General features: G+C 43.1%; 1 protein-coding gene across 5 annotated transcripts in view; it reads right to left on the bottom strand.

Annotated features, from left to right (window-relative positions):
• SIRT5 (sirtuin 5) overlaps positions 1–21411 on the bottom strand; it is a 32400-nt gene extending 10989 nt beyond the window's left edge. The window contains exons 1-5 of one of the 5 annotated variants that reach the window (XM_084872746.1): positions 21320–21411; positions 13126–13275; positions 9279–9412; positions 5011–5236; positions 2261–2348 (exon numbers count right to left, since the gene is read on the bottom strand). In XM_084872746.1, the coding sequence (XP_084728872.1) occupies positions 2261–2348; positions 5011–5236; positions 9279–9412; positions 13126–13240 (563 nt within the window). In that variant the 5' untranslated portion in view covers positions 13241–13275; positions 21320–21411. Of the gene's footprint in view, positions 1–2260; positions 2349–5010; positions 5237–9278; positions 9413–12939; positions 13276–20626; positions 21184–21319 lie in introns of those variants that run through there. The other 4 variants (XM_084872749.1, XM_084872748.1, XM_084872750.1 and 1 more) reach the window with 4 other exon arrangements.
• Between the last annotated feature and the right edge of the window lie 474 nt (positions 21412–21885).

The following is a 21885-nucleotide window of genomic DNA, read 5'->3' as shown; positions in this document are numbered from 1 at the left end:
GCATCTTGTGGCTATATAGGGGCAGCCATCTTGTGTGCGGGTGTGACAGTCAATTTGCATATCACCTCTTTATTTTATAGCTTATTTCTTGTATACTTTATACTGATTTACCGGTAAAATGATCAGGTAGAATTTTTCTCAATATTCTAAGTCTAATGGAAGCTAAAGAGAAAATAAACAAATGGGACTACTTCAAAATAAAAAGCTTTTTTACAGCAAAAGAAACCATCAATAAAACAACAAGAAAGCCCACGGTGTGGGAGATCATATTTGCAAATATTACCACTGATAAAGGTTTAATCTCCAACATTTACAGACAGCTTATACAACTAAATAAAAGGAAGATGAATGATCCAATTAAAAAATGGGCAATGGACCTAAACAGAATATTTTCAAAAGAAGACAGAAGGAAGGCCAAAAGGCACATGAAAACATGCTCAAAGTCACTAATTATCCGAGAGGTGCAAATCAAAACAACAATGCGGTACCATCTCACACCTGTCAGAATGGCCAACATCAACAAATCAACAAACGACAAGTGTTGGCGAGGTTGCGGAGAAAAAGGAACCCTCGTGCACTGCTGGTGGGAATGCAGACTGGTGCAACCACTGTGGAGAACAGTGTGGAGTTTCCTCAAAAAACTGAAAATGGAACTCCCATTTGACCCAGTAATCCCACTTCTAGGAATATATCCCAAGAAACTAGAAACACCAATCAGAAAGGATATATGCACCCCTATGTTCATAGCAGCACAATCTACAATAGCCAGAATTTGGAAACAGCCTAGGTGCCCGTCAGCAGATGATTGGATCCAAAAACTATGGTACATCTACACAATGGAATACTATGCTGCCATAAAGAAGAAGGAATTCTCATCATTTGCAGCAACCTGGATGGAATTGGAGAGCATCATGCTGAGTGAAATAAGCCAATCAACGAAAGAGAAACACCACATGACCTCACACATCGGTGGATGATAAAGATCTTTATAAACTGATGAACCAAGAGACAGATATAGAGAAAGTAAAGCAACAGGCAGACTGTCAAATTACAGTGGGGAGGGTAGGGATATCAGGGGGAGATAATAGATCAACCGAAGGACTTGTATAAATGCATATAAGTACAACCAATGGACATAAAACTATGGGGAGGGAGGGGATGTGTGGGAGGGAGGGAGGGGGGCAATAAAAAAAAAAAATCAAGAAAATATGTAAAAAATAAATAAATAAATAAATAAATAAATAAAGAAAAAAAAATATTCTAAGTCTACTCTTTTTAAAAATATATATATTTTATTGATTTTTTTACAGAGAGGAAGAGAGATAGTTAGAAACATCGATGAGAGAGAGAAACATCGATCAGCTGCCTCCTGCACACCCCCTACTGGGGATGTGCCTGCAACCAAGGTCCATGCCCTTGACCGGAATCAAACCTGGGACCTTTCAGTCCGCAGTCCGACGCTCTATCCATTGAGCCAAGCCGGTTTTGGCTGTCTGAGTCTACTCTTAATTTCTTTCCCTAACTACAATAATAATACATGTTCATCATAAAAATATTGAAACATTCAAAAAGATATAAAGCAGAAATCAGAATTACCTATCATCCCACCACTCCTGATAATCGCTGTTAAAATTTTGCCATGTTTTCTTTAGGTCTGTTATCTATATACAAATACATCAACATGGAGAGAGAGAGAGAGAGAGAGAGAGAGAGAGAGAGAGAGAGAGAGAGAGAGAGAGAGAGGGCTTAAATACAAAGTTGGGCCCTGACCAGCATGGCTCAGTGGTTAGAGTGTAGGCCTAAGCATTGTGGGTCACATGTTCCATTCCTTATTAAGGGCACTCCAGGGCTCATACCTGGGCTGCAGGTCTGATCCCCACCCTGCTGGGGCACATGTGGGAGATGGCCAATCGATATAGCTCTGTCACGTTGCTATTTCCCTCTCCCCCTTTTCCCTCACTCTCTCATCTTCCCTCCTCTCTTCCACTCTCTAAAATCAATGGAAAAATATCCTCATTTCTTGGGTAAGAATTTAAAAAAATACAAAGTTGGGACCAGACTATATAGAGTTAGATTCTATGGTTTTCACTTAATATAAATTGTGAGCAAAATATTTCTTTCATAATATGGTATAATGTATTGGATCCCATTTGTTATCAATATCCATGCAAATCTTAGATTAATGTTTCATTTCCCCACATTTATGTTCAATTCAAAAGAGAAAACAACACACACTTATTCTGTAGTACAGCATAATTACCCTTTTCCTGCAAGAGCTTCACAAATTGGACTCTTGTAATTCTCAGCCACAGCCCCACAAGAGGTACACAGAGTTTTGAATATGCTACCTGAAAAACAGTCAGGCAAGACCAGAAATAATATCATCAAGAACAACTGTCTCCAAGTCCAAAAGGATACAAAATTACTTAGTTTTTATATGTTCATTTTAGCAAATGGGCCTACCCTAGGCATTATGGGAAATGTAAAGGCATGTAGTACTATTGAACAAGCCAGGAGCATCTGCCCTCCTGGACTCTGTACTCTAGAGGGAAGAGACAGATGAAACAATCACTCATGACTAAGGCACTCTCACATTTCTCGGAGTGATGCTCAGGTAGACCTGAACTGATCAATAGGGTAGGTGAAGCCAACCAACTAAGGGCATGATTTACTATGAACATGATTGATAAAGGTTCAGTAGCTTGGGATGTGTTTACAAATCTTAATTTTAAATTAATAAAGCTTGAATATTTTATCCAAAACCAGATCAATCAATAATTAATCAACTAATAAATGAAGAAAATAACGGCTAGAACTAGCAACCACTTATTGAGCTCACCCAATAATAGTGACCACAAGTCACTACATATTGTCATGTGCCCAGTGCTGTGCTGAGCATGTCACACACACACACTGTGGTAGAAACACATTGTTCCATTGTCCAGTGTCACTTTGTTGAGGGCCCATCTCTCCTCTATCCCATGCCAAGCTGATGAAATTGTCAATCATCCTAAAATACAAGCTTGGATACACGTTTTAGACTGGTCCAATCCCAGTACCCCACTTCTCTAGCAATAGTGTTTGGTTAAAAAGCAGGTAAGTGACCCAAGCAAGGCTCTCTGAGGTTTATTTTCTGAGGAGAGAGCTAAGCAAGAGTGAGCCTGGAGCTGCCAGACCTTACCTTTGCTGGCACATGTAGGCAAAAACTACAGCGGGAGAGATAAAGTAACTCAGAGTGAGCAAAGCTGAGGGGCAGGGAGAGAAAGACAGTGAGCCTGCTGCTGACGTCAGCTTCTCCCAGGGCTCCTCAGTGTTGCCAGCCAACGCACCTATTTTGTCAGTTTTAGCATGGCTACTTTCCCACAAACATCTCTGAAGTTCGGACGCATCCTGCAACTGCCCCTGGCCACATGACGGATGTGCTGTGGTTGCCATAGCCAGCACTTGTTGAAGGATTACACCATGACTGACATGAGTCCTGACTGGACAAAGGCGGCCTCTGCCTATTTCAGCCAACAAACCATTTAAGGTCCATTTGGGGAAGAAAAATGAGTCCTGGTTGTTATCTAGAACCCTTCCACTGACACCTTTTGGTAAGACTGAGAAAGGCCCCACGTCAAACCTGCAGAATGTGCGTCAGCCGTTTGGGAAGGAAACCCAGAGACAGGAGAGGATCCCCTTTGAGGAAAGGCTGCGTCACCAATCCCAGGCGCGGAGCACAGTCGCCGGCCCCTCCGAGACCTTCAGAAACCATTCAGAGGAAATATCTGGCCACTCTCTCTTACCCATGTTTGTTTTCCATACGCATGAGGGTTTCTAAAAACGTCAGTAAGTTTAACCAGCCCTTCCCATATGTGTAAGATAGTGAACTCTAAGGGGTAATAACATATCAGGGTTTGTGCAGATTATTTCCGTTCTAATATCACATTAAAAACATGTTGCATTTTCAATTTGATGAAAGGGCTTCCTTTTGTTTTTACCTGAATTTGAAGCGAGTTATCATCACTTGCAACCAAAAATGTCCCAACTAGTATCTATATATTATCTTATTTAATGCTTAAAATAACGGGATTTTGATTTTTATATGTTCTGCATGGCAAGTGCCAGCCTACAATCTGACACTGCACAGAAAGAAGAAGAGCCGTGTGGAAAGTATCCCAGATCCAACAGAAGAAGGTGCCAAAGATGTTCGGTGAGTAGGTGGCTGACACTGTTAGGACACAAAAGAGGGATGGGACCCAAGTGAACAATGCTCACCTCTCATTATCAGGGTGACCATAAGCTTAGGAAAAAAATGGGCAATCTCACGGTGTACACACACAGGCACCATCCCCATTGGCTAACTGTTCCTGGAAATGCCACTATTAGAAATGCATCCCTTGGAATTAAAGTTTTGTAGACTCTTAAACGCAAATGTCCTCAGGGGGAAAAAAATCCTGGCTTGCCCACTGATGAATGGGTTTATTAGATTTTTTTGGTGATAGCACAGAGGGGAAAGGAGTAAGAAGACAAGAGGGGAAAGGAGGCTGTCATCAGGGAAGAGAGGGAAAGCCAGAGGGACCTAAGGTAAAACCTGTGTGTGACAACTTGGTGGGCTCAGTTCAGTGCAGGTGGCTGAGCGGTAGCTCCCTAAAGGCTGAAGGGCTCTGCAGAAGCACAGCCTCAGTAGACAGAACCAACTGGGACAAAGGGAAAGTAAATAGATACCCCAGACATGCCAAGGTCCCCCATATCAGATCCTGCTAAAGCCACCTGTTCAATGGCCCACCCCTCCTGGTTCCCTCCAGCCCAGCTGGGCAGTTGTCTCTAACGCAACCCCCTCAAGAGCTGCTCAGCGAGCGGCGTGCACGCAGCTGTGCAGACCAGCGCTATCACGGTGTAACAGGCGCACACCAGACACCTGGGTGTGTTGTCAGCATGCGGATTCTGTTTTAGTGAGTCCAGGTGGGAAATGGCAGGTCATGCTTTCAAGTCTAGTTCCCTTCCCCGTGTGAGGCTGGGGGTTCTCACCATGGATTTCCAGAAGGTTCTTGGTACCAGCCCTGCGGTGCAGCTCATCGATGTTTTGGGTGATGACCATGACCCGGCGGCCCTGCTCACGCAGCCGGGCCTCACACTCGGCGATGGCGAGGTGCCCGGGGTTTGGATTCACGCGCTGTATGACTTCCCGCCGGTAGTGGTAGAACTCCCACACCAGGGACGGGTGTTTGGCAAAGGCCTCCGGAGTGGCCAGGGCCTGGGGTGAGAGGAGGCAGGAGTCAGGGAGGGAAGAGCGCTCATGCTCCTTCCCGAGCCCAGGCAGCGGGGCGCGGACGGAACCTCGGAGTGCCAAGGGCAGTGCCGGCACACACTGCAGGTCCCCCTTTCTCTACAATGGGCAGGCAGCTTCGGGAGGGTGCAAGCTGGCCCACGGCTGCTTAGGTTCGTGCAGTGTGGCAGACACAGGGCAAGGCCTGAGCACCAGCCTGTGTCCCAATCCTGGGACTAACACGGGACCTTGGAGAAATTGGCTTTAATTTTCCCAATTATAGTTCAGAGAAAATACAGCCTGTCCCGTTTGACACTCAAGGAAGTTATGAACATGAAGTAAGTAATATGCAAGAAGATAATTTAGGTTGGAGATTCAAAATGTATGGAGTCAATATCATTTGTCCAGGAAAAAAAGTGAAATGTAAAATGTCCAAGTGAGGTGTAATGGCCATAGTTGAGAAACTCAGTTTTTATCACTTACAGTTACACACTCACCATACACATTACATTAACAATACATATAAAATATGTATTTTAAGGTGCAATGCCTCTTCTAGGACGGACAAATCTCATGTACAGAGAACAGTCAACAGAGAAGTAGCTGTCTAGGGTTAGAAGCTGACAAGAAATATACGAGGGAACCTTGGCAATGACCAAAGTATTCTGTAGCTCAGTGGTGGCAGTGGTGGTATCATGCATTTTATTTTACTGTAAAGGTCCCTATCTGCCTTTACAGGTAGCAATGTCAGCTTTCATTTGGGGAGTGAATCTTCTACGCTGTGGATTATCCATTTCAACCCTGTACTTCAGGGGTCCTCAAACTTTTTAAAGTGGGGGCCAGATCACGGTCCCTCAGAGAGCTGGAGGGCCGGACTATATGAACTACTAATTCCTACTGTAACACCTCGGCTGCGCTCACTGCCCAAAAAACCTGGCGGGCCGGATCAGACTCCTCTGCGGGCCGCATGTGGCCTGCGGGCCGTAGTTTGAAGACCCCTGCTCCTGCCTTCTACTTACAGCACAAGTGGCCTGGCTATACAGGGGTGGGCAAAAGTGGATTTATAGTAATTAATTAACAAAACAAGAATAAACTGTGCTTTGTGATCTCACAACTGTAAGCCTACTTCTGTGCCCCCACCCTGTATGTGTCCTGGGAACACAGCTGGAGTCAAACGTAATCTACTGCTTTCCCACAAACGCAGCTTCTCTGACCTGACTGACCACCCTCTGTAAGTTCCTCCTGACACCACCTGAGCCCCATCCCCTAATTCTCTAAATCAGGGGATGCTCTTCGTGGCTCCTCTTCTTATGGGACCTCAATGGCCCTGGCTCTTCCCTCTCCCCTCCTTCACCTTTAAGGGGATGCTGTCATGTCTACATCCCCAGGCAAAGCCTGGAGGGCAGTGGAGAGGTGACAGAATATCCTAAACCAAGCATGTCAAACTCAAAGGCTAACTTTGGTCAAGTAAACAAGGTTTAAGATTATGTGGGCCACAAAAAAAACAAGTTTTAATTTTCATAGAAACATAGGTTTATTTCAATAGAGACATGCTGAATACCAAAGGCTGAAATAAATGAGTGATTGTTAACATAAAATAACAGAACATTTTTTTGTTTACTGTTTGTTTTTTTAAATTATTATCTGTGTACATATTTTAAAATAACAGAACATTTTAATAAAAATTAATATTTTTTCTTGAACATTAACTTAACAGACACTGAATAACTGCACAAATTAATAAGCATAATGCAAATAAACCTATTTTTCTTGTTCTCTGAAAGTGAAATATTTTCTGTTGTGCACACCAAGCAAGTCAGTACTAAATTAATGACGTGGCAATCAACTGCTAAAATATTCGCTACTAGTATTAGTGGAGAGAAATGGTGCACCTGAAGGTGCGTAAATTACATAAGGGAAATGAATGCAACACAATTATAGTAATCTGTCATTAGCAAATGTTGTTGTTCGTTATTAATAATTATATACAACAGGATATTATAAAAATTAAGTTATGGAATTTTTATAACAACGTTCTTACAGCCCTGACTGGTATGGCTCAGTGGATAGCAGGGGTCTTCAAACTACGGCCCGCGGGCCACATGCAGCCCCCAGGGGAGTCTGATCCTGCCCGCCAGGTTTTTTGGGCAGTGAGCGCAGCCAAGGTGTTACAGTAGGGATTAGTAGTTCATATAGTCCGGCCCTCCAGCTCTCTGAGGGACCGTGATCTGGCCCCCACTTTAAAAAGTTTGAGGACCCCTGGGATAGAGTGTTGGCCTGCAGACTGAAGGGTCCCAGGTTCGATTCCAGTCAAGGGCATGTACTTTGGTTGTGGGCACATCCCTGGTGGGGGGTGTGCAGTAAACAGCTGATTGATATTTCTCTCCCATCTATTTTCTTTTTAAAAAAAAATATATATATTTTATTGATTTTTTACAGAGAGGAAGAGAGAGGGATAGAGAGCTAGAATCATTGATCAGCTGCCTCTTGCACACCCCCTACTGGGGAATGTGACCGCAACCAAGGTACATGCCCTTGACCGGAATTGAACCCGGGACCCTTCAGTCCACAGGCCAACGCTCTATCCACTGAGCCAAACCGGTTTCGGCTCATCTATGTTTCTAATTCTCTATCCATCTCCCTTCCTCTCTGTAAAAAAAAAAAAAAAAAAAATCAGTAAGATATATATTTTTAAAAAATAAAAATAAAATGTTTCTTATATACCATTATATTGGCTGGGCCACAAAAATACCGTATTTTTCCGGCGTATAAGACGACCGGGCGTATAAGACAACCCCCTAATTTTACAGTTAAAACATAGGTTTAGGCCTTTATTCGCTGTATAAGACTACCCAACACTTCTGAGGCAACATCAGTTCTTTTTTTAATAGACCGCCTCTCTAACTCAGCCAATCCAAGCAGGCTTTTTATGCATGCAAATTATACATGTTCTGTACCCGAAGCTACACTGTGTTCTAGTAAAAAGCCTGCTCAGATTGGCCAGAGTCAGAGAGGCGGTCTATTAAAAAAAGAACTGGTGTTGCCTCGGAAGTGTGGGGTAGTCTTATACAGAGAATATAGGCCTAAACCTATGTTGTAACTGTAAAATTAGGGGGTCGTCTTATACGCCGGAAAATACGGTATTCGTTATGGGCCGCGAGTTTAACATGCTTGCCCTAAACATTTGCCATCCTGAAACCTTTCTTTCAGGAAAGAAGGGCAGGTTCATTAACCCTTCACTCAATAAGAAATCACTTGCTAAATCTGAAAGTCATGTATTGAAGTGATTATTTATGACTGCCTTCATTCACCCAACAAACATCTATTAAGCACCTACATTGTTACAGAGTTCTCAGAGCTGGGGAAGGAGCAATGAATGAAACAGACAAAATTCCATGCCCTCCAAAATTAGGGATTGCCTGGGGGAGGGGAGGAGACTGACTGCAAAGAGCCTTGAGGGAATAACACGGGGCATAGAAATGTTCTACTTGTGATGTGGTGGTAGCTACACTCTGTATACATTTGTTAGAAGTTATTGAATTGTATACTTAAAATTGGTGAATTTTATTGTATGGCTAATATACCTCAATAAAATTTAAAAAAAATCTACACCTCCAAAGAACTTAATTTCTAATGGCCTTCATATAAAGTTTGAACATTAAGCTCTAGGCCTTCAAGAATTCAACTTCAGTGTTAATATGAAAAGTTCACAGAAACTTTAAAAATGTGTAATACTTAATTTCAGTATCTACAGTAATGAATTATGCTAATCAAGGTTTTCTGATTCTACTTTTTTATATGAAAAAATGCAAATTATACATACCTAAAAAAATTAGGGTAATGGCTGCCTTCCTTAAATCTCAGATCTTAATCATATGAACACTGTGTCGATGCCAAAATGAACAGGACAAGAGTCACTGCCAATTTCAAAACTTTGTTCTCTGGGTTTCAGCCATCATTAGGTTCCGAGTCAAACTCTGTTATGGCTTCATTTAGAACAGCCTCTTAATATTCTGGAAACACTACTAACCTGAGATTGCCACTTCCTCCAATAACCTCCGGATCCTCTGAAAGTTGGAATCCCACTTTCAGCACTAATGCCAGCCCCTGAAATGATGACTATGTGGTTTGCTTTTGCAAAAAGTTTCCGAAAATCGGCCATATCTAAAGAGAGAATAAAATCTTTATCAATCCAGTACACCATTTGGATATTTATATCCCATACCAATCATCTGCCTAGGTTTCCCCTGCTCGCCAAAAGTAGAGTGTTTCTTATGAAAACTTCCATAAAACAGAAAAGCAACTGCCTATGGGTACGTTTTGCTAATGAATGCACAAAATAAATGAAGATAAAGCACAGATGCTCACAGACATAATTTGAATTGTGTCTGTGAGCATCTGTGCTTTATCTCAGTGCTTGATGCTGAAAGTAGCTTCCAGAGAAGGAGCTTGGGGGCCACTCTTGCTGCTGGTGTTTGCCCTGTCTCTGTAACTTGCTGCAAGACTAATGCTGAATGCTATTTTTGTTTTCAACCTTTTTTCAATGCAAAATCCTCTTCAGTTTTCTCTTGGTTAGTGAGAACGGATACTAATTTAGGTTTTTGTAATAGTGAAGTGGTGTAGAGCAGAGGTTGCCAACCTTTCGGACCTCATCGGCCACCAGTGGTCTGCGGACTACCGGTTAGTGACCGCTGGTGTAGAGCAAACTTTGGAAAAGCAGGAGATATCTATATTTTGAAACTTGACCTTGTGTGATATTATACTTTAAGATACTCAGATAAAAATCATTCCTGTATCATGAAAATGCTATCCATGCCCTTGATGTGTGAATGTATAATATCTTAAAAAAGTAGCAGGGCCTTCAGGCACACAGCACTGACTCTGAATCTCAGCTCCACCTACACCCATGTGTGAGATCTTTTGTGAATCACTGCCCTTCTGCTATCCTGGGCTCCTTGGCAATTTAATGTGCACAATACTGTCCTCCCCAGAACAGGGCTGCTATGAAGATTAATGGATAGGAATGCAACTTCCTTCATGAAAGTAAAGACAAGGTATGTGTGTGTGTGTGTGTGTGTGTGTGTGTGTGTGTGTGTGTTCAGGCCCATCGAACCCCAAAGCCTTCCCTTCCACCCCAAGTTTTCTTCCCTTTGTGGATCTTGCTAATTCTACCTTCTTTCAGCATCACTACCAAAGGTCAGGATGAGGGCCCCTACACTGTGAACAAATGCTGTACCCTAAGCCTAGACACATGACTTTCTCCTTTAATGCTCAAATAAGAGCTAGACTTTCAACAAGATGTCATCAGAGACTTGGGGTAACAAAAGGGAATTGAACATAGAGAATAGCATGGAAGCAGGTAATCATATTCACAGACCATGGCTTGCCCTCCAGATCAAAGGCCTTGCTCTGCACCTCCAGGCATTCTACCCTCATCTTAGACCAACATAGGCAGTAGCCATTACTGAGTGAGGGCTCACTGCACCCCAGGCTGTGCCAAGCATTTACATGGGTCACAAGAGGTGTTTGCCCCTGAAGAGAATGTCCTCATCCCAGGATAAGAACAAGGAGCCAGACTTGACAGTGCCACTGTGTTTCTTAGGTAGCATAGATTAGGATAGGACCCAGAATATGGCTGAGAGCAACACCCTTCTCTCCCAGACACTGTGGCTCTGCAGGCCCTCATGCGAGGGGTAAGGGTTAGGCCCTTATGCGAGGGGTAATGTAAGCCTACAGAGCTGAGCACAAACTTCAGGGAGAAGTGAGACTCCCTCTCTGCCCTCTATCTAGAAAAGCAAGTGCCAGACCAGCATTGCCTGGGGCTGGCCTGGGCCACAAAGCAGACATTTAGGAGTGGCCAGCCTGTGCTAACAGAAAAGATCAGCAAAAATGGAAGTGAGTTCCACAGCTGATGGAGTGGACTTTCTGGTCTTCCAATGGCAACCAAGGTTAACCCTTAGCTGACTGAGCACACACTAAGAGATGGGTCTGGTTTCAAAAACAGAAAAGCAGAGGCTGCAGCTCCCTTCCAGTCACATTCCTGGAGCTCTCTGAGATCACTTTCCCAAAGGAATGAAGATTCAGGCACACTGTTGCCTTTCGGTATAACCAGCCCAACTACCTGCCAGCCATGTTAACACTCTGCCTACCATCACATCCCTTTCAGAAATGGACTGATGTGAAAAATATGGCCTGCTAACGCTGTCCAACCAAGAATATGTCTGGGGAAAAAAATAACTAATCTGAGTGGATCAGAGTTTGTAGTCTGATCTGTCCTCTGAGAGAACAATTTGCTAACTACATCTTGGAACTATTTATATAACTCCTGGGTTGAACCATACAAATATATTTAAGGACTTTAAAGTTCACCCATAAAACTTTCCCCTGCTCTGAATGCCTTTCTACCTCAAATGTAAAGTCTGTCATCCTTCTGTTGAATAAATTTCCAAGTCAGAGTGACTTTACTAAGGTACCACTTTAAGTAATTTCTAGAAACAGATAAAAAAGTCAACCTTCTCATTTGGTTTTTGGAAAACAAAATGTAAGCTATAACAATATTAAAGCTGTGTGAAATCTTATTATAGACAACATTTCCTAATTGCTAAAGGAAAATACTCCACATGTTTTGTAGTTTCAGTCCCAGGTGGCCCACTTTTTGTCAAGCACATGCTTCTGGCTCCCACCACAGCCTCTAGCAGCCTGTCCTGCATAGCTGGAATACCAAAGGGTTGGACAGCTAAGTGGAACTGGGTTATTTGGGCTCTTTATTGTTCCTGAGATTGGGAAAAATGTAAGGAGGTATTATTACAATTCAGCAGACTTGCAGTATTAGAAAAAGTTATCCAAAAGTTGAAAATGAGGCAAAAAGAGTTCAACTTGGCCTTTCAATGCTACATTGAAGAACTGTTTAACAGGCCCACCAAGGTATCATTTATTATATAAATCTGTTAAACTCTATACCCACTATAGAAGAAGGGCCCAGATATGTTAACTTGTAAGTTTTTGTCAGGTAGAGATTTATAGAGGAAATCTTATGCTAATCAACAAAATAACCTTCCTGATTAAATAACGTATAATTTCCCCCTAATCAGGGAAGAGGATGTATGCCTTAAAACAAAGGCCAGGTTTGTCATGCTTGCCATAAATTGCTAACAGCCTTTTAAGCATATTACAGGAACTAGCTTCAGGGAAGGACATTCTGGCTCTAGGAGACTTGCTTACTCTCAACCATAAAAATGACCTCTACTTATCAGCTTTAAGATAATCATTGGGAATGGACTGTACTTACTTAGATACGAAGAACTTTCAACCCCACCCACCCCTCATTTCTTTTGTTCTGCTTTCCCTCTCCCTCCTAATAAAGACCTCTGCCTGCACTGAGATGTTAAAATGATCTTTGGGATGAGAGTCTCCCATCTTCTCAGGGGGCCAGCACTCGAATAAACCTCTTTCCTTCTCACCAGCACCTGTCTTACAAGTTTGGCTTTTGTTGCTGCAGGCAGCCAAACCTGTGTTTGGTTAGAGATACAAATCATTTCTGTCTAGTAAAAAATGTAATCTGATATTACCCTGTAGGACAATCTCAACTTATCTCCACTGCAGAGAGAGGAAGGGTTTAAAATACAAATCATGTGTGAAAGGCTTAAGTGCAAATATTTTATGAGAATCAACAAAGTCTTAAATGGACTTACCTTAACTGTTAAGAGATCATCTCTGACCTGTCTTGGAAGGGGCTTGACTAAGGAGAAAAAGACAGAATCCTCCAAAATCTTGCCCAGCACCCACTTCAATATAAACATTCCCTTCAAAGTGTAGGAACTTTCAGGTACTTCAAATTCCATTAGAGATGAGGAGATGGCAAGCTAAGAAAGACCTACTTGAACTTGGACGAGCCATTGTTAGGCAAATCTTGGTTCCTGTGGCAACTGGAGACTTCAATCCACAATAGAGTTGGGAAAATAATCGGCTGGGGACAATCTGGAAAAGTCCCATCAGGTTTTCTTTATAGTATTAATTCTTGAGATGGACTTTAGAAAAATCACAAAAACAAATAGAAACAATCAGAAAATACTTGTATTTCATGAATATACATTATATATATGCATATGTTATATATGAAGGCCTTTACAATAATTTTTAATGTCAGATCTTTGTGGTATTCAGCTGTTTTCAATTGATTCTCAAGAGCACCTATATGCCCTGTAGTAGTGGTTCTCATGTGTGGTTCCCCAGAACCACCTGATATTTTATTAGAAATGCAAAGTCTTGGGCTCCACCCCAGGCCCATGAATCAGATGCTTTGAGGATGGGGGCCCACATTTGTGTCCAAGTAATTCTGATGCTCAAATTTGAGAACTTGTCTTAGGAGCTTGAAAAGGGATTAGATGTGAGAATTCATTTGAAACACAGGTTCAGCTCCTTTTAAAAAGGTGTGAAAACCAGGAGAATCCAAGATGGCTGCCCAGGTAAACACCTAGTTGCAGCTGCACACAACAATTTCAATAAAATACAACTAAAATATTAAATGGACATTACCCAGAACTACAGGAAAGTCAAATGACTGGAAATTCTACAACGAGAAGCAAGGAGAAAACCAGAAGGAAGAGCGGAGGAGCTGTAAAAGCCTAAGGTACGGAGACACTCGGCGCGCGCAGAGAGGACGGAGCCGGAGAGGAGGGAGGCAGAGTGCCTGGCGGGCGTTCCCTAGCAGGAAGGAGATAAAAGCTCCAACCGTGTTGGGCCCCAGTTCCGACTGCTCTGAACCCCAGTTCTAGGCCAGACCCCGGGGACCCAGGCTCAAACAGAGGGAGCTGGGCTGTAAGGCGGAACCCCGGGGGAGCGGCAAAAGGAGGTCCCGGCGGCGCGCACATTGTGTGCAGAGAAGGGACGGTTGGCTGTGCCGTGGGATTGCCCTGGCGGGAAGGAGACAGGGGCTCCAGACTACTCTGAACGCCACCTCCAATCCCACTACCAACTGAACTGAACCCCAGTTCTGGGCTCATTGGGGGAGAGCCTAGACTGTTTGGTAGCAGGCGAAAATCGAGGGCACCTTTCTCTCAGAGGCGCTTGCAACGAGTACTGAAGGACCCTGAGACCCAGGAGCCGCATAGGGCAGGGCTGACGGAAGCCATGGCTGTAGGCTCCACCCTGAAACCCCGTCCCATCTGTAGCTGTGAAATGCGACAACAAAATAGACCACAAACGAAAGAAATGGAGGACAAAAAGCGACTGGATATAGAGTTCAAATCTACGCTTATAAGGTTTTTCAAGAATTTCCTAGAAAAGATCGATAAGACCTATGAGGATATGAAAAGAGATCAACTAGAATTAATAAGGAATCAACAAAAAATGATAATGGATCAACAAGAAATGATAAGGGATTAACAAGAAATAAAGAATACATTGTCTGAAATAAAAAATATTATAGAGTCCTAAAAACAGAATGGAAGACCGCAAGAATAAGTCAAAGATTTGGAACATAAAGAGCCAGAAGACACTCCTCCACAGAAGCTAGAAGACAAGAGAATCCAGAAAATTGAAGATAATGTAAGAAACCTCCGGGACAACTTCAAGCGAACCAACATCAGAATTATGGGGGTCCCATAAGATGAGAGAGAGCAAGATATAGAAAACATACTGAAAGAAATAGTGACAGAAAACTTCCCCCACCTGGTGAAAGAATTAGACTTACAAGTCCAGGAAGCGCACAGAACTCCAAACAAAAGGAATCCAAAGAGGACCACACCAAGACAAATCATAATTAAAATTCCAAGAGCAAAAGACAAAGAGAGAATATTAAAAGCAGCAAGAGCAAAGAAGGTAGTTACCTACAAAGGAGCACCTATATGATTGTCAGCTGATTTCTCAACAGAAACCATGCAGGCCAGACGGGAATGGCAAGAAATATTCAAGGTGATGAATAGTAAGAACCTACAGCCAAAGATAATCTATCCAGCAAAGCTATCACTCAGAATCGAAGGTCAGATAAAGAGCTTCACTAATAAAAAAAAGCTAAAGGAGTTCATCACCACCAAACCAGAATTATATGAATTGCTGAAGGGAGTTCTTTTGGAAGAGAAAGTAAATAAAGATAAAAATTATGAACAACAAATACGTAACTATCAACAAGTGAATCTAAAAACCAAGGAAACTAAAAAAAAAAATCTGATGAACAATATTAACTGTTGAATATAATAGAATCAGAGGTATGGAAGGGGAGTGAACTGACGATTCTCGGGGAAAAGGGAAGAGGGGGGTGTGGGAAGAGACTGAACATAAACTGTGCACCTATAGATGAGGACAATGGGGGGAGGGGAAAGGGCAGAGGGTGGGGTGGGAACCTGGTGGAGGAGAGCAATGGAGGGGGGAGGGGGGAAGAAACATTTGTAATAATATGAACAATAAAAATTTATTTAAAAAAAAAAGGTGTGAAAACCATTGACCTCTCATTTTTTGTTTAAAATACTGTTCTATAAGAATGTAAATTCTGAGAACTGAAGCAGAAAAAATATTTTTATGACAATAAACAGGTAAAAGTGAAATCAGGTCAAAACACTTGTATCTTAAAGCACACTTAGTAAATATCTATTACTGAGAAATTTTATAAAAGAAAAGGAGACACAAAGAAAGACAATATTTGGATCAATAATTAAAATGGTACTGGCAGAGCTGACTGCTGTCTTACTGGATAAAACTGTTGGAAGAACTCAGGATTAAAGGAAAAATAGAAAAATAACATTTTCTAAAACTTTACAATCCCTTTGGAAAATAACCTATCAAAATTAAAAATGCAGTTTCCCTTTGACCTAGTAATTCTAAGTCTGGACATTTTTACAACAGTCAGACTCACATACATCCAAAATGACATTTCTACAGGGTTGTTCTTTAGACCATTGTGATTAACAGCAAGAGACTAGAAATAACCTAAATGTCCATCTGCAAAGGATGACATAAGGGCACATTCATAATGTACAACATGGTTACTATATAAAAGAATGTATGTAAGATTCTACTTACATGACATTCTAGACTAGACAAAACCATGGAGATAGAAAACATATCCATAGTTGCCCTAGCAGGGAAGACTGAATACACAAAGGGCCATGAGGGCTTTATAAGACAATGGAATTGTTCTATATCTTGTTTATGGTGGTAGTTACAGGATTGTGCCTGTCAAAGCCCATAAAACTCAACACTAAAAAAAGGTTAATTTTACTGTCTGTAAACTATAAAAGTTTTAAAATTATTAATGAATATAGGATTTCAGTTTTGCAAGAGTTCTGGAGATGGGTTATAAGTGAATGTACTTAACACTATTGAACTGTACCCGTAAAAATGGTTAAAGTGGCAAACTTTGTGTATTTCACTTAAATTTTTTAAAACACAAATGAACAAAGTCTAATTAAATGTGATTTTTTGGAGGAGAAACCAAGATGGCGACAAAGATAAACACCTAAACTGCCGCCTCGCACAACAATTTCAAAACTACAACTAAAAGACAAAACATCTATCACCCAGAACCACAGGAAAGCTGGCTGAATGGAAGTTCTACAACTAGAAGGAAAGAGAAAAGAGCATAAACACTGAAAAGCTGAGATACAGAGGCACTCGAATCGGGCTGGTGACAGACAACTGGGCATGCAATTGGAAGGGAGACAAGCTCCCGATCACTCTGAAATCCAGTTTCTGGGGAGACACAGGGACCCAGTAACCTACGGGAAGAAGCTGGACTGTCGGCCATTGGGTCGGAAAGTGAGGGTGACTTTTTTGCAGAGGTGCACCCAGCAATCATTGTTTATTGTGCTAGAGCGAGGGACGCAGGGACTTGGAAACACGGAAAGGCAGAGAAGGCAGACTAGTAGCCATTGTTGTTTGCCACACCCTAGCCTAGTGATGCCCTGAGACCCGGCCCCACATAATTTACAAAAACACCCAAGCTCCCAGCAGGGGCTTTTACACATAAATGGCCTGACCTATTGCACTTAACCAAATAAACTGCAGCTCCAAAACCTCCAAACCCCAAGCAAAGAGGAGAAAACTGTAGTTCTTTGAGGGTGGCCTCAGAGAGTAGCTGACCTGCACCCCATTGAAGATCCAGAAGCTAGTGTACTAGTGTTCTGTGTGAGACGACACCAGCTTTGAATTACTCTCATAAGGGACACATTCAAGAGGCAGACTCAGTGAGCACCAAAGCCCACTGGAACAAGTCCTGCCCCATAAACGTGTCTTCAGCACAGCAATTCTTCCATTATATTCACAACGGGTTCCCAGTGACACCAACAACAAGACTTAACTACAACATGGCTGTACACACAATCCACAAAGGGGTGCACCAAGAGTGACCACCTTAGGTAACTGGGAGGCTGACTCATTGAACCATATAGCACACAAAGTCACCCTAACCAACAAAGGGAAGCAGTGAAAATTAGGAGACAAGGAAACAGATCACAAATGAAAGAAATGGAGGAGAACAAATGACTAGATATAGAGTTCAAAACCACGGTTATAAGGTTTTTCAAGAATTTTCTAGAAAAGGCTTTTAAATTTAATGAGACCCTTGAGGATATGAAAAAGGACCAACTATAAATTAGACATACACTGACTGAAATAAAAAATATTATAGAGACCCAACAGCCAACTAGAGGAATGCAAGAATCAAGTCAAAGATTTGGAATACAAAGAGGCAAAGGACATTCCTCTGGAGAAGCAAGAAGAGAAGATAATTCAGAAAGTTGAAGATAGTGTAAGAAGCCTCTGGGACAACTTTAAGCGTACCAACATCAGAATTATGGGGGTACTAGAAGAAGAGAAAGAGCAAGATACTGAAAACCTATTTGAAGAAATAATGACAGAAAACTTCCCCACCTGGTGAAAGAAATAGACTTACAAGTCCAGAAAGTGCACAGAACCCCAAACAAAAGGAATCCAAAGAGGAACACACCAAGACACATCATAATTAAAATGCCAAGGGCAAAAAACAAAGAGAGAATCTTACAAGCAGCAACAGAAAAAGTTAGTTACCTATAAAGGAGCACCCATATGATTATCAACTGATTTCTCAAAAGAAACTATGCAGGCCAGACGAGAGTGGCAAAAAATATTCAAGGTGATGAACATCAAGAATTACAACCAAGATTACTTTACCCAACAAAGCTATCATTCAGAATTGAAGGTCAGATAAAGAGCTTCACAGACAAGAAAAAGCTAAAGGAGTTCATCATCACCAAACCAAGTTTACATGAAGTGCTGAAGGGTATTCTTTAAGAAGAGGAAGAAGAAGAAAAAGGTAAAGGTAAAAATTATGAACAACAAAAAGACATCAAATACATACCTACCAACAAGTGAATCTAAAAATCAAGTGAATAAAAAAATCTGATGAACAGAATGGACTAATGAATAGAATCAGGGACATAGAAAGAGAGTGGACTGACAATTCTCAGGGGGAAGAGATTGGACAAAAATCTTACACCTATGGATAAAGACAGTGGTGGGGGAGGTGGTAAGGGCATCAGGTGGGGTGGGGAATCAGGTAGAGGGGAGCTATGGGGGTAAAAAAAGAGAAACACCTGTAATAATCTGAACAATAAAGATTTATTTAAAATTTAAAAAAATTCACTACAGGTGTGGATGTTCTTACAAGGACAGAGGCAGCAATATCAAGCAGTTGACTATGCTGTTATAAGTATAACTCTTCTACATGAGGATCTAAGGATGGGTCATCTGCTAAATAGCTGTGGAATGAAGACAAGTCTTCATTCTACTGTGAACATGAGTTTGAATTTGTTGAGTTGTCAAACAGAGATTAAGGAATTATTAATTGTAGGGTTGACAACATTAGGACATGTATTATATGGGTAAAATGTTACTATTTTTCATCTAAGTTTCTTTACTCAAATGTTTTTATTAAGTAATAATAATTACTTTCACCATAGCACTCAACTCAAAATAAAAAAAATAGAAATAAGATTTACTTGCTCATGTTTTAACATTTCCAAAAAATCACTAGCTTCTAGAACCTGTGCTTAGGCAAAACAATCAGCAAATATTTTGTAAAGGTAACTTTAATTCTCATGTTAATTGTTTAATGACATATACGGTATGTGTTACACACACACATACATATACACACACTCGAGAACTGTAAATTTTGGTTTCCCAGGTTATAAAATCCATTCTAATACCAGTTTTATTAGTCAACATTTTACATGTTGGTTTTTGTTTTGTTTTTTAAATAAATGTGGGAATTGTTTTGCCAAATTTCCTGGTAATTTACAAGATGGTCTACAAATCTCTCAGTAAATGTGAAAGCAAAGTAGAGAATGAAAATAAAATGTTCACATCTTTTCTGGTCAGTGCCACCAGAAATTTTATTTTTATTTTTATATTTTATTGATTTTTCACAGAGAGGAAGGGAGGAGAGTTAGAAACATCGATGAGAGACATCGACCAGCTGCCTCTTGCACACCCCCTACTGGAGATGTGCCCGCAACCAAGGTACATGCCCTTGACCAGAATCGAACCTGGGACCTTTCAGTCAGCAGGCCGACGCTCTACCCACTGGGCCAAACCGGTTTCAGCAGTGCCACCAGAAATTTATTTCCAAGATTTGAAATGCTCAGATCACAAGGCTATTTTAAAGATGCTACCACAAAGTATTTATTGTCTGAGTGCCAAAATATATCTATCTGCTTTCCTGGGGGGAGTCGGGTGGACAGAGGTTCTACCTTCCGCATGCTCACAGCCCAAAGCAAGTCCCCAGAAGAAAAGGGAAAGGCCACAGGGCAATGGAGAAACTCAGGTTAGCCCCTTCAAACACCCTCAGGGTGAAAACTGCCCTGGGTGAAACTACCAATTATTCTGCCTGGATTATACCTTCAGGAGGATAAGCAAGCCTCAGGGGAGGCAATAAACTCATTCATCAAACCAGCTTTCTGGAGGCTGTACAGGCTCCCAAACACTGGCATTAGTCTAGTGGCAGTCCCCAGTGTAACCAGGCTTTCTTGTGAAACCTGAAACTCACCTATGGAATTAGAAAAAAAGAAAACTGCATGTTCCCTGTGGAAAAAAGGGGCAATCTACTAATTCTGAAAAATATTTAAAAATGAAAGGTTATATCAGGAATGCAAGAGAAAAATTCACACAAAAAATTAAAGTACATGGTAAGTATATTGCAAAGGAACTCCAAAAACTGACAAAGGCATTCAATAAATACTTTTTGGACGCTCACTCACGAGCTAAAATTACGCAATGCACCAGTCCTAGGCTATCAACACTGGCGGACTCATCCCCCTCCCTCCTCCACCACGTGCTCCCAGTCAAGGTCACCGGCGACCTCCACCAGGTCAACCCTTGATTAAGTCGGAGGACCCATTGGCTCACCTCTCCTCTGGCTTCTCCTGGCTTCCAGGGGACACCCTCGCCTGGTTCCACCTAACTCTCTGATGCCCCTCCTCCCCGGCCTCCAGCAGACCGCTCCCACCCATAGGCCCAAACTCAGAACTGTCCCAGACCTTCAACCCGCAAAGCCTGGGGCATCGCCCCGGCTGCTCCCTCTCTCACACCTCACACCCGCGGCCAGGCAGGTCACTGTTCTGACAGCTGCACCTTAAACGCTGTTCCCAATCCGACCCCTCCTCCCGGCCTCCATCCTCTGCCCCCCGGACGCTGCGGTGACTGCTCAGAGGGGCCCCCTCACAGCGGCCCCCAGCCCACCTGCTCGGGCCGCGTTACTTTCCAGCCTGGCTTCCTGCCCCCTCCCTGGACTCTGGTGCAGCAGCTGCCCCAGGGCGGGGCCAGAAGACACGGGCCGGGGAGCCTCTGGGCCCTCCCGCAGAGGCCAGGCCGCTCCCCTCCCGGCACCCGCCCGACCTCCCCCGCCCAACCGCCGACGCCGGGAGCCCCGAACGCGGGGGTGGGGGGGGTGAGGGTGGGGGTGCAGATGGGAGAGGAGGGGGAAGAGACTGGGCGGCGCATGCGCGCTCCGATCCCGTCCCGGGTGAACACTGGGAGCTGCGCATCAGGAGGAGCGAGGAGTCGGGGAGCTGAGAGAGGCCCCGGGCCGCGGACACGCACCTTCGGAAAGCGGCGTGGGCAGTGGCGGCGGCGCCCAGACGCAGGGGCGGCCGGAGGGGGCAGGGCCGGAGAGGGCGGGGCGGCCTGGAGGGGCGGGGCCAGGCGGACCGGAGGGGCGGGGCGGCCGGGCAGGATGATCCCACTGCGCGGACTGCGGCGGCCCCTGCCTGAGACCCAGGCCTGGCTGGGCTCCCGAGCGGTGGAGGCCGGTCCCGGGTATTGTTCATCATTAACGTTTGTTTTTTTTGCTTTTCTCTATTTGGGTGACGGTGGAGCGAGGGAGGAAACAGCGCCGTGCCTGTTCTCTGAGCTTCCCAGATATGTCTTGATGTCGTGAATTACTACCTATTTTCTTCTTGAGCTGCAGCTGGATCGCACAGATCAGGACCGGGCATTTCAAATGGTGGGGCTTTCCCTGGAACATGAATTTCCAGCGATGGGTCATTGGGTTCCCAGGCGAGCCCTCCAAACCTGAGTGCTGGTGCCGAGGTCCTTACCCGTGCCACTGGGAAACAGTGTCAGGGCTCCGAGCACTAGCGACTCTTAAAATCCGGCATCTTTCTTGT

This window comes from Pipistrellus hanaki (assembly GCF_964339955.1).
Source record: "Pipistrellus hanaki genome assembly, chromosome: 2".
Taxonomy (NCBI): Eukaryota; Metazoa; Chordata; class Mammalia; order Chiroptera; family Vespertilionidae; genus Pipistrellus; species Pipistrellus hanaki.
The sequence above is the reverse complement of the archived record's forward strand: the minus strand, read 5'-3'. Positions and strand labels throughout refer to the sequence as shown.